This window comes from Lolium perenne, chromosome 2, assembly GCF_019359855.2.
Source record: "Lolium perenne isolate Kyuss_39 chromosome 2, Kyuss_2.0, whole genome shotgun sequence".
In the NCBI taxonomy this organism is placed as follows: domain Eukaryota; kingdom Viridiplantae; phylum Streptophyta; class Magnoliopsida; order Poales; family Poaceae; genus Lolium; species Lolium perenne.
The window spans coordinates 186,210,808-186,224,359 of NC_067245.2; the positions used below are offsets into that span (position 1 = coordinate 186,210,808).

The following is a 13,552-nucleotide window of genomic DNA, read 5'->3' on the forward strand; positions in this document are numbered from 1 at the left end:
TTGGAGTGTTGCTCGGTCCGTCCAACACACCAGTACGGCATTCATGCTGGCCACCTACTTCCCATTCCATTTCCATCCTGTAGCTAGCACCGGCTAGCTAGCAGTCCAGCACAAGTTAAATCAGCAAACGAAGCCCGTGAAGGCAATTATTATCTCATTTCGTCCTACTCATGCAATGTGTGCTCGCCGTCAATTGAAGCAAAGGATCAGATCACACGCCGGTGCCGGAAATCCGGCCGCACACGTCTTCCCGTTCGAACTACTACCTCTGTCCATCTTTTGATGTCAAAAGTTTATCTAAATTCAAATGTATCTAGACATACTTTAGTGTATAGATACATTTCAATTTAGACGAATCATCAGACATCTATTAATGGACGGAGTGAGTACTAAAGTTATTTTACAGTTCCAGAACAATTTGAAAAAAATGCATGCATGTATATATTATGTTGACATTTACGTGTGCATATTTCGGTATAAAAAACGACCATGAGTAACCTACACACATATATATATATGTGAAAATGGAAAATTCTTATTTCTACAAAACTAATTATTGTATTGTCATTTGAACATTTTGTTATTTTCGTGTATGGCACATACAATCGTATTTTTCAGTAAAAACTTACACAAGTAAGTATCAACATAATATGTACATAAATTTTTTAATTCATTTTCTTCTAATTTTTTTAAATATCATTTTTCAATGTTGAAGAAAACAGGTGCACTCTTACCCAAGCTTATCCTGGCGTTTTCCAGGTAGGATGGATGTGTTTGGCTCGCACATCCTCCAGGCAGGTCCTTGAGAGATACATTTGAGAACATGTGGGGTGAAAACACACCACTTCCTAAAAATCTAATTTATTGGAGACGGGCCACTAAATGTTATACCAAGGGGCAGATGTTCCACTTCTTTCCACCGCCACATATATATACAGAAAATCCTGCAGCTAAGATAATCTACAACCATGGATATGAAGAATAAGCAAGTGGTACAGATCGTGAAACTAGAAAAAATATGGCCAAAAGAAGACAGGAATTTGGATCCTGGATCAAACTGTACATGTAACCTAATCACCATCTCACATCACGAGAATCAACTTTTTATCATTCAAAAGAAGTCAGGAATTTGCACATGTGTGGAGTCGATCTGGATTTTTTTTTGAACCGGGGTATAGTGGCGGAGACATGACAACAATCATGTGTTGTTAACTTGATGTTTTGTGTAGTTAAATACATGCATTTTTATAAATTTCTAATATTTTTCCTACACATTTTCAGCTTGTTTTATCAAAAAAATATGTAGTCATTTGACTACACAGCTTAGACGTGGCTCCACCACTTTCGGGGGAGGTCCCAAAGGGACCTAGAAGCTTTCTTGTAGTGGTGGTACAACAATTACATGTAGGACTAGAAGAAAAATAGAAGTTACACACAAGTATAAACTTTTTGCACTAAGAACCCTAGATGACAAATTGAAAACACGATCAGGTCCAGCTCCAACACCACTGACATCGCAACACAATCTAGAACCTCACCGCCTAGGACGGAACCACTTGGGGTGAGGCACCAGGAGCCATCTGAGCTGGAGCAGAGGGGCCTCCACTTTGGCATGACAACTTGGAGGTTGATTCTGACCTGCAATCGTTGACCGGAAGGTACCGACGCCAGCGAAGAGGGTAGGAGTGGTCGCCCTCCACCATGGATGCACTCCGAGGAGCAGCTTTGTCGCTCCCCTACCGCAGAATCGGTGCGCAACAACAAACAACACGACCGCCATCCTTCTGCAAATCACCATGTCCAGAGGCGGTGTTGTCGACACCGTGACCATCATCTGTTTAGCCTTGGAGAATCGAAGATGTAGATGCAAACTAGGGTTGATTTGCTTGACTGGGGTAGGATGTGTGCGATATCGTCATCCATAGTTAGATGACCGCCAACAAAACACACTCACCTCCTACCACAAGCGAGCAATAGGGCATCTGCCCCATAACCGCAGCCCTCCACCCACGCCTCAGACGCGGTTGCCCTGCTAGCAGAGGGCAACCCACTACCCCCGCAGCGGGGCGACCACCTTACCAGGAAATTGTGTTTTTTAAGAACTCGAAGCAGTGGATAGCGGAAGGTGCTACACACCGACCCTGTCGGCGGTTACCAGATGGCGCACACCCCAGGCTAGGTGTTGGGCTGGTCAATATTGTTTTTTTCCCTTTTGTGGTTTTTCATGCTGTTTCTTTCCTTTTTAAAATTTGATTTTTTTCCAAAAACTATATTTTTCGAAACCTGTTTTTTAAATTTTACCTTTTCCAATATAAAAATAAAAAATAAACAAAACAGAAAACAGAAAAAAAAGAAAAAAAACAAAGGGACAAAACCTACATGGGCCAGGCACCGGTGTATAGAATTCGCGCAAGCTCTACATGTAAGGGCCGAGAACTTTAGGCTAGCGGCCCAGCCTATACTGCTTAAGATCATGAAGAGATGAGCAACCCAGCTAAAATTTTCAGCCCAGGAGAGGAAATGGCTATTTATCAGCCCAGCTAACGAGAGCCCGCCGCGTGGTCAGGTTCGCGCCAGAAATGGAAAGAAACACCATTCGTTTTCGATTCTTCATTTCGCTGCCCGCGCGCCCGCTCTCCCGCCTCCTTCATTCGTTTCCTTTTTCCCTCCCGAATCCTCCAACAAAAACCGCCCAGACGCAGGCAGGCAGAGCAAGAATCGTCGGAGAGATCGAGATCTAGGAATCTAGGGCGCCGCCGCTAGCCATGGCGCCGCCGAAGCCAACCTCTCCACCCAACCCCGCCTTCGCCTCCGCCTCCGCCGCCGCCCCCGCCTCCGACAAGAAGAAGGTCACCCCCATCCAGGTCGCCTTCCTCGTCGAGCGCTACCTCGCCGACAACGGCTTCGCCGCCGCCCTCGCCGCCTTCCGCTCCGACGCCGCGCACCTCTTCGCCAAGACCAACAGCAAGATGGCCACCCCCAAGGGCCTCCTCCCGCTCGCCGACATCCTGCACGACTACATCTCCCTCAAGGAGACGCGCCTCGCCGTCGACTCCGCCATGCAGGGCATGAGCTCCCTCGTCTCCGCCTACTACAGCTCTGCCTCCTCCACCGCGCTTGTCGCCGCGCAGGCGCAGGCGCAGCCCTCGTCGCCGCCGCTCGTCCCGCCCTTCTTCGTCTGCCCCACCGCATCCTCCTCTCCCCCGCACCCATACGTGTCCATGCCTCCGCCTCACACAGGTGCCTCCTTCTTACTCTGTTTTTTTTTTGTTTGCGGCTTCTTCTTATTCTGTTCGATGCACCACACCTGTTCGACCTTATGCGTTCTGCTCTGTTTTTATTTTGCGGTGATGCATTCTAACCTGTTCGATTATTTCATTTACTGTGCTTCAATTACAGTTGCGCTTTCAGGCAGAATATTTTCTAGATTACAACTGCTTATGCCTGATTGCATCTGTAGGACAGAGTTTGGCACTGCCCTTTCACTTGCAAGCCTGTGATTCTACATGGTTTGTAGGACAAAATAGACTGTTGTACAATGTAGTAGTTGCTCGCCTAATATGAATAGTTTCTGAACTGCATTGTTAGTTATATGGGGGCACAGGCACACTACTTACATTCTACATGGGTCATACATGGTTTGTTAGCTGTTTACAATTTCTGGAATTGGATTGTGTGTATTGGCATACATATGCCAGCCTATTCCTTCCAATACGAAGATTCAATTTCCATGTAAAATTCACACTTGTAGCCTTTCTCCTTCAAATGCCATGTGCATGGTCACACCGTTCTAGTATTGTCATGTCCTGTTACATGTATGACTATGATTCTGTCGTCCAGATTTCAGTCTGTTCTCTGGTGCGATACTGCGATCATTGAATTAATGCCATCCCTTACCTGTTGTTATTTGCAGCCCCTCCTGGATATGCTACGCCTATGATACACTACACCCAGTCATCCTCGTCCCTTGTTGTTCAGAATTCATCAAATGCCAACAATATGCCCACCCCAGCGGTCAGCTCAAAGAAGAGAAAGGCACCTGCAAAGTCTACAAAAACCACTTCAGCCTCCAAGAAAATATGCGCCGCACCTGCAAGCTTGAACCCAAAAGGTACGTGTTATGAGACTAGCGCATACCTAGACCATTGTTTCCTGCAACATTGCAACTATATTGACTTGCTATGTTCTAATGCCAGGTAAAAGTGCAGCCTCTCTACTGCCAGCTCCTCAGCCAAGTTCAGCTGAACATTCAGCGATTGCACAACTGCCAGTCCAAGCCTCATCTGTTGCAAAAAGCTTATTTAAACCAGTCCAGCCTCAAGTCAGTTCTTCTCCTTCTACAACTCAACAAAGCAACCCCATGGGAGATGAGTCCGCTTCTTATCAAACCCTAAGGCCACCATCTCTGGATGCAACTGCTCCCACACAACAGGAGATTGCTTCCTCTCAGTATTCTATAGTTTCTTCCAAGACTCTAATCGTCAGTCCTATGAAAGGTGGCACCTACTATTCTGTTGAGAGGAGCTGCCATGTTAGCTCCCCCTTAAAATCAACCACCCAGAGGTCAAAAAGGGAACATGTGAAAGGGAGGTTGGATTTTGACAGTTCAGATGCAAGGCCAGGTTCAACTGAAAATGTTTGCGAGAAGGCCTCTACCTCTACCCCTGCAGACAACCAAGTGGATTTTGACATTGATTTCACAAACTTTGATATATTCAATAACGACTTCTCAATTTCTGAACTTCTACAAGACTTTGATCTTGAGAATGAAGGCATCCATTGTGGGAATCCTTCCACAAATGCTGAAATTCAAAGGTATGCTATATTTTTCTCATTGGTTGCTTTTGTGTTCTGTCCTTGGTGAAACTACAAATGCTAAGATGGTTCTGTTGTGTAAATCGAATGATTACAGACTACAGCCTATTGCAAATAGTGTGGCAGATCCAGTTTTTCCAGATTCAATGAAGCCAATGGAAGCAGATACCTCTGAAGCCATCAATTCACAAGGTTAGATCAAGCTCTAATAAGATCCTGCAGTGTCTTGATGTTATTTATGCTTTTTTGCAACAAATCTTTATGCTTACCTATTTATGCAGGAACTACATCTGTTACTTCTGTCAGAGCTATTACTAAGAGGATAAAGATTGTTAGCCCAGGTATGCTTCTACTTGCCTATTGACTATCTGGCTTCAAAACTTGTCTGGCAGATTTTAAGACTATGTACTAATATGCTCTTTGTATTTTCTTGCAGCGAAGGGTCGCACAACTTCTTAGCTCAGCAAATAGAACTCTACACCACCAAGAGCAAGTGTCCTCTGGATATGACTACTAACTGACATGGTCTAGATGACTAGATGGCCAGATAGTTGCACCATGCCAAATACTTTCAGCATCACAAGTACACATGGCTTTCTGGTGGCAAGCTTGTGCTGTTTTGTTCCTTGTTCACATTTAGTATTAACTGTCTTCATGTATAGCTAAGTGTTTAAGCGTAGACACTAATTGGATCTGTCGGAAGTTTGCTATATTAAAAAATTATGGCGTATTTTTTATTCTTTACCTTCAGCTTCTGGTGCTCCGAAAATTAATTTTTTTCTTGAATGGGATAGAGCGTAAACATCCTTACTGATCAGCACAAGGGGTATCTGTCATATGCAAGTAATTTATGTAATGTTCTCTGGCCAATAAAAGCGTGCAGAATCGTAGATTCGTAGGTATTTGTTTTGGCTGGCCCTGTCCAAAGAAAAAAAAAACGCACAGGCTGCTGCTACTTGGGGAGATTAACACCTTACCCATTTTGTTTGATGCCATTACACTGAAGATTTGATGAATTTGCTTGCTTTTCCTGATTCCTGTAAGTCTCCTGTATTGTATAACGTCCTCTCCTACTTATGTAGACCAGGTTTTACTTTCCATACCTCCATGGTTACTACACTCCGTACTTCCATGTGTACGGTTCCCTATGATGATTGTGTTGGCATTTATAGTAGCATTTTCATAGAAACTGCTGATTTTGAGTTCAGTAGAACAGATGATAATATTCAACCAGGCAAACTGAAGCTACAAAACAGTACCTAAATAAAAGGCAATGGGTGAGGAGAAAAACAAGTATGGATAAAGTACACCAAAATGAATTGGTGTTGTGGTACTTCACAGATCCTACCTAATGTCATATGTTAAAACTTAAAAGTGATAGGAAAAAAGAAGGCAATACTACGAGTGGTACCATCTCTGAATCAGCTTCAGAATCTCATAGGAGCAAGCACAAGAAGAAATCTTGGAGAGAATGGCTTGGAGAAAAATCCTAAAGGATCGCATGATCCTTTCTTGATAGCATAGTCAAGGAAGGAAGAACGGATCAATGTGATCCCTTTGGATGCTTCCTCAAGCCACTATGCATAGAGGAGGTGGAGGGTGGAACCTTTTCCCCTGGGAGAATGGAGATGGAAGGTACTTATAGACTCGCTTCCTCGTGTGCCCTCATGGTGTATGTATCATGTCTCCAACTGCTAATGATCTTAATGTGAAAATCTCAAGTCAAGATTTTTTCTCTGAATATTAGAGTGCTAAATAAAAGAAATTTGGTTTCAGTTTTATCCTTTTCTGGCCATTTCATCCTCCACAAATACTTCTTTTTCCCACAGGTTCTTACTTATTTGACTAACCAATCCCTTCTACATTGATATGTTCTCGAAGACGATGTAGATTTCTTTCTTTGTCCATGCCAGAAATATGGCTAGGAATTTTTAAGCCTTCTACTTAGTGATTAGACAACAAGAACATCTTTACACTCTTTTCCAAGCACGAAAGTTACCGTGGTCGACAGGATTCACTTCTATGCCTGGTGTTTCTTGCTTCCTGATTCTACAGATATTTCCACTAAAGCATGAAAATATTTGGTGGGGAGCAGAATCTTCCAGGACAATGACCTCTTCTCTGCTTTGCTGCTTTCATCTTCTACATTCAGTTTGGTGGAGGCATTGAAGCAGAATAAACGGTATGATTTGAAGTGAAGGATTCATGGTACACTCATTCGACCCATCAAGAGTGTACACCTCTAAAAGCTTTATTTCCCCTTTTACCAGACATTTTTATGCTGCTTCCTGCCCCGCCCCTGTCACCCAACTACATACTATACTTTAGCTAGCATGTTTCATCTTACTTTCGTGTGCATTAGGTCAGGACCTTTCGAGGCCACCCACTGTGAGGGTGTAACAATCAGGCTTCCTTGAACAAAATAACATGAGAATAGAGAGAAGAAAGGAATTCTACACATAGAAGAATTCATTAATTGTTTTGCGACATAACAGTAGATCCCTCGAGCGGAGTATGATACATGTTATCCCACTAATGCTTGAATGAGTTGACTGCTAGCATTCCTACCCCACCAACACAAGCGAGTGGTAAAGAGGGGCAGGGCCCCTTTTGATATTTGGGTATCATCCCTCTCATTAGTAATGGTGCGAAATAGTACACCTTTTTTTTCCCCATCATATAACCATCTTATAAGGGTTTCTTTCCATCAAGATAGTATATATCTGAAGCTACTCGAATGGCCTAAGATGTTCAAATATTGTTCCCAATGGGGTAATTTGTTCAGTTAAAATATAAGCCTCGTGATGCTTGGACCATTGTCTCATACTCATTTCATGGGCCACCGCTAGTGCCTCATGTTTGGTAAAGCAAAAGAAAGCTAAAATTGTGCCACATTATAAATTACTCTATTTGTTCACTACTATAAAATGTTTAAGATATTTTAATGTGTACTAAGTGCGGACCGAAATGAGAGAACCTACACGTTGAAACGCGTCTACATACATGCATTTTCCAAAAAAAAACCTAACATATCTTATAATAGTGAAAGGATGGACTACAATTTAGGTTTTCTCTTTTGTCATTATGACCCTTTTGTAGTGTTGCTTCTCTTAGCTTTCGGTAGTTTACTATATTAGTCATGATACGTTCTTAAAGACAACATTAAAACCAAGGTTAGAATGTATCACAATTCATCATTGTTATCGCTATTGGTGTTGCTTTTCACTCCCAGAAGAGCCGAGTTACATAATTCCATGATTTTGTCTAAGTAATCCGAGTTGAAATTTTTGTCCACTATACGAGCTAGTCTTACGGAAACTCGTTTTGGTCGCATCTCTTATTAAACTTCCCCAAAAACCACCAACCACGAGACAACGGAGATGCTCGCGCCACCACTGCGCCTTGTTTCAGCGGAGGACGAGCGCCGCCACGCAAGGGCGGTGCAGCAGCAGCTGGCCGCGGAGACGGACAAGCGTCGCATGGCAGGGTGGAGACGGCAGCATCTCGAAGAGGTTGAGTACGAGAATAATTATTAGGCAAAGAAGAAGGCGGAGCATTTGGCGGCGAAGGCCTTCTCCGACAAGCAGTACCGGCTCAAGGAGTCGGGACTACCGACCATCCCGACAACGGCGACCGCTGGCTTGACACCATCCTGATGGACAAGAAAGACATCGACATCGACTCAGAGTTAGTGTTTACCGTGCCCTAAAATGCAGCTTCTGAAAAAGCATTAAAATTTTAATCTAATTTTTTAGACACCTAGATTGGCAACAACCGCCTAAGCACGATAAACGCAGATAACACATCGTAAATTTCAGTTTGCAATGTTTGTTGAAGTTGATCTAATACTCCGTACAATCAAGCTAGCGAGGCACACATGCATTGCATATTTGGATCAGATGCGATCAGTCCTATATGGTGGTCCATCGATCAACAGAAATCCTAGACCACCGGTCCGTGTCTGATGTGATCTGAGGTCTAGGGTTTGGCCCGATCTCGCGATTTGACCCAAAATCCAAGAGGAAAATGTGGGGAAGGTGAAAAACGCGAAGAACACGATAAGATTTCGAGAAGAGCACACGCACACCAACCCGATACACCCGATACTTACCCCCGTGGCTCGATGGACCACGCCAATAGAATCACCCGGAAGAGACGCGAAGGTTGAATTCCCGGTGAGAGATTGGTGTTGGAGACGGAGATTGGTGAGGGAGAGAGTGGGTTGCACTAGAATCTCACTCACAAATATCCAGATCCACAACAAGAGTGTCTTGATTACAAAGGGATGCTAACCCTAGGGAGACAAAGCTCAAAGTAGTGTTTAAGCTCAATCTAAGTCTAAGGAGTAAAGGGGGCAACCTAGGTGCTTATATAGAGGTACAAGGCGACTTGGGTCGAATAGGTATGCGGTGGACCGACTCGGGCAGTTCCGGTCGAGTCGAACCCGTGAAATCCGGTCAACCGGGCGGCAACCGGGCCTGGGACCTAACGATCCGGTCCAAACCGGGCCAGGGACCGGGCGGCAACCGGGAAGGTCGTAAAAGTCCATCTGGTTGGCGTCGGTACGACGCCCGGTTGTCGCCGGGGTGGATCCGGTCTGGGGTCCGGTTTGACCGGCCCTGGGACCGGCCTGGCCGGCCTGGGGCCCGGTTGGCCGGCCTCTGGGCCGACTGGGCCTCTTCCTCCCGCCTCTTCTTCCTCTTCCTTCTTCTCTTCTTTCCTTCTTCTTCTTCTCTCTTCCTTGCACCATGGGAGTTCCTTCTCTCTTGGTCCTTGTCGATGTCGGCACCTATAGACACCATGATGATAGGCATGAGGTAGCATACCATTCAAGTTGGTGTTAAGGTCGACCATAGAGAGGAAGGAGTTCACCTTTACATATATGGCGGGGGTTTGTGTTGTTGGTCCACTTGGGGGACTCCTTGACCATGCTGTAGCGTCGACGATAGGCGGGGCTGCACTTGACGGTCTTGAGGTGGAGGTGTCCGAAATCCACCCCGCATCAGTGTCCATTCGACAGCCAAGGCAAACGGCCAATTCAAGATTCCCCGTCCAGGCATGGGCCCATGTAACCTAGCTCTCAGTACCCGTTCATCATTACATCAATTTCTGCAGGCACGTATCTGACACATAAGTGCTTTTGGCACAGATCTTGGTAGTACGTTTGGTGGTACAGATTTCAGGAGTAGCTATACTCGGGAGCCAAAACGCTGCCCTCTTGTGATATACGTATCTTGTGTCTATCTTACTTAGTAGCTCTATTTGTTGTTGGAGCACTTAGTAGAAAAAAACTTATTTAGGTTTTCTGCTTATAATAAAAATATTAGTTTAATTTCACATTCTGCTTATAATAAAAATATTAGTTCAATTCTACATTTCTACAAGCCAAATCTATAATTATTTAAAAACATCTATTCATTCCCTTTAGGACATCTAGTTATTTACTTTGTAGGGGTTCTTTTAGTTCACTCGGGGTGTCGATTCCAGCTATGTCTAGCTCCGTGAAGGTCAATCTTCCAGGTCCCCATCCTCCGACGATGTCGTTTTCAAACAAACGGAGCTATTCGTGGCCGGAAATAGCCATAAATCAGCAGCATGATCGAAATGGCTTTGGCCCTATTCCAGCAACATTCCTGAGGCGGTAGCCACCAACGAGCGAAGGGGAGTGGGAGAGGAGGGTGCGGGCTTGCGCGTTTCGTGAGCTCATGTTTCGTAGCGGTGGAAGTTGTCATTCGGGTACCTATACACACAAAAGAGAAAACAAAAAAGTGTGTGTGCATGGTAGAGGAACACATCATCCATCATGATGTTCCATGTCTTGTGCACATCACCATTAGTGTCAATCAAGATAGTATGAAATGCATGGCGATGGTGCATATGCCAATAAGGTGCATTCATGGCATGTGGTATCTTGGGATCATCAAAAATTGAGAAGGCTATGGGGGCCATCTTATGGACAATGAAATAAGCATTCTTGCATACCAAGCATAAGAAAGAGCAATTGTTCACAATCTTGGATGCAAGGAACATGGAATAGTGCAAACATTTTGGGCAAAGCATGTTCAACATTTTATCATTGTTGTCGACAACCCTATGGAAAGAGCAAGTGTTCATCAAGGGTGTCACAACACAAGCATGATCATTATCGTTAGCATGGCAAGCAAGCGTGGAAAAAGTGAAACTCTCGTAGCATGGCATGGTCATGGTATCACAAGCAATCAATTTCACATGATCAACAATGTTATCAAGCAAAACATCACATGGGAAAGTGAAAGTAGCATGTGACGTAGCAAATGTATCATCAAGATCATGCATGCACTCATAAGTCATCATGTCCACTAGTGGGATCATGGCATCATCAACACCTATGTTGTTACCTTTGTAGGCCGACTCATTTGAGGTAGGTGTTGTGGAAGTAGGAGGATCCATGTGGTCGACATGTTCATCTTGAAGCAAGCATGGTGAGATATCATCATCTTCATGCACCATGTACATCATCTCCATGAGCGGGAACTCGTCCTCCGCGGAACCTAGTGCAACATAAGAAGACACCATAGAGGTAGAGGTTAATGTGTTAGAAAATGTGATGTACTCCAAGGACCTATCTTCTACCTCTCTCAACTCACTTGGTGTATCACTCATGTCCTCCAAATGGAAGCACTCAAACTCACATATGGGGTGGGAGTCACTCAACTCACTATCACTCTCACTCAAGTGGGCTAAGTGGCTCTCATGCTCACATGGGATTGGTACCAACTCATCAATCAAGCATATAGGAGTAGGCTCGACTTTCTCATCTCCATCGCCACCCAAGTCATCCTCGATCGGTGGCGCCGTAGTGTCGTGGAGAGCTAGGCTCGGATCCACATCATCCTTGCGTTGGCCTTGTAGGTCTTCATCTTGAAGTTTGGGCGCCATAGGCTTCTTGGTGGCTTGGGCTTGTAGCTCGTCGAAGTGGAGCATGTCGGCGCTTGTCGATGTGCATTGCCATGCCATGTGACCCTTGGCCTTGCATACCTCACATAGGAGATTGGGACATTCCCGTGGTAGCTGGCCTTGTTGCTTGCACTTGTAGCATCGGAGTCCATAGGCATGTGACGAGCTAGGGGCCATTGTGGTGGTGGCACAAGAGGTGGAAGTCGCCTTATGAGGAAGGTGTGCGCTATGTGCACTTGCCATCCTTGGAGTGGTGGACACCAAAAGATGGTGTTTGTCATCTTCATGTCGAGGCTCTTGTCATCGAAGATCCGTGGAAGATGTTGGTCGATGGCACTCATGGAGTGACTTGTGTCGGTGAAGATCACGTGGTGACATGTGTCGATGGGATCCATGAGATGGTGGTTGGCGATGACGAGCATGTGATGGTGTGTGTCGATGACGATCCTCGACACACCTAGATGATGGCTCATGCGACTTGGCATGTTGCTTGTGGCGCCTTGTGGAGCTTGGAGGAGAGTGTCGATGACGATCATGTTGGGGACGCTCTCGATGCTCCGTATGATGTACTTGAGGTTGGCGATCTTGTGCATAAGCACTCTCATGGTGGCGCCTTGTGGAGCTCGGAGAAGTGTGTCGATGACGCTCATGATGGGGACGCTCTTGATGATCCATATGATGGTGCCATTGTGGAGGTCCTCTATCTTCATATGTAGCTCCATTGGCCAAGTAGGGGTCCGTGGGAGCACCGACATTGCTCATGGTGGGGTCGAGGTGAGGCTCCGCCATGGTGTCGATGTCGTAGGCGTGGCGTTGTTCCACCGTGTCGTCGATGTCGAAGGCGTTGCGTTGCTCCACCATGTCATCGATGTTGTACTCGTGGTGTTGCTCCACCATGTCATCCATGCTTGGTGAGCCATTGTCGATGTAGATCTCGTTGAAGTCGTCCTCAAGGTGGTGCTCCACCATGCCGTCCATGCTTGTTGAGCCATTGTTGAAGTAGAGCTCCTTGATGTCGGTCATGTCGGTGATGCTTGCGGAGCCATAGTCGGAGTAGAGCTCCACATGTTCCTCCACATCCGCGGTGCTTGAAGAGGTATCCTCCTCGAAGTGCTCCATGTACTCCTCCGTATCTTCTTCGTCGCTATACATGTTAGCACGACAAGATCTATATGGTGTATGTTAGTGGAAGAACACTACCTCGCAACCTTACCGTGGTATGACAAGACTGGGGTGATCCAACAAACCGAGAGTTAGAACAATTGTATCGGGTACTCACACAAAAGCACACGCAAAAGCTAGCAAAAATGGTGTTAGGTGAGTATGGTGGAAAGCCAAAAGACGAAATCCGAAAACAAGTGTATTGTCAAGAGTGGGTGAAATCCAAAAATATCAAATGTCAAAGCGATGATCACTATAAACACGGAAAATATATGGAACGCACACACGAGATGAACGGGGTAAGTGCGACCAAGGAATGAGCGGAAAAGTGTAAGAAGCCCTTAAGCAAGGGTGCTCGGTGTCACACTAACACAAGGAGAAGCAAAGCTTTGGTTGCAAACGGAGAGACAACAAGATTTACACGCGGCCTCTCTTTTCTTTTCCCTCTTTTGCTTAAAAGCTTTTTCTCTTTTGTATTTGGTGGCACTTGACACTCTTTTGTATTTGTATGTATGGGGGCACTTGCACTCTTTTGCTCTTTTTGTGTTTTGGCGGCTTTTTTCTCGCACTATGTTAGTGTTAGCTCGCTTTTGCTATTTTGCCACACGAGTTTTGCTTAGAAGCTTGACTCCACACTACA

The 13,552-nt window shown here is 45.3% G+C and overlaps 1 protein-coding gene across 1 annotated transcript; it reads left to right on the top strand.

The window, feature by feature from the left end:
• The first annotated feature begins 2,649 nt into the window (after positions 1-2,649).
• On the top strand, positions 2,650-5,559 carry LOC127334131 (uncharacterized). Its single transcript, XM_051360549.2, has 6 exons — positions 2,650-3,240; positions 3,914-4,111; positions 4,197-4,815; positions 4,913-5,007; positions 5,097-5,156; positions 5,252-5,559. The coding sequence occupies exons 1-6, from the start codon at positions 2,766-2,768 to the stop codon at positions 5,272-5,274; spliced, it is 1,470 nt and encodes a 489-aa protein (XP_051216509.1). The 5' UTR covers positions 2,650-2,765; the 3' UTR covers positions 5,275-5,559.
• Positions 5,560-13,552: the final 7,993 nt, after the last annotated feature.

Excerpts from the sequence above, each read along its gene's own strand:
- LOC127334131 (XM_051360549.2), top strand. The coding sequence starts at position 2,766 with ATGGCGCCGCCGAAGCCAACCTCTCCACCCAACCCCGCCTTCGCCTCC. Across the intron at positions 5,008-5,096 it reads TGAAGCCATCAATTCACAAG|GAACTACATCTGTTACTTCT; the intron begins GTTAGATCAAGC and ends CTATTTATGCAG. Across the intron at positions 5,157-5,251 it reads GATAAAGATTGTTAGCCCAG|CGAAGGGTCGCACAACTTCT; the intron begins GTATGCTTCTAC and ends ATTTTCTTGCAG.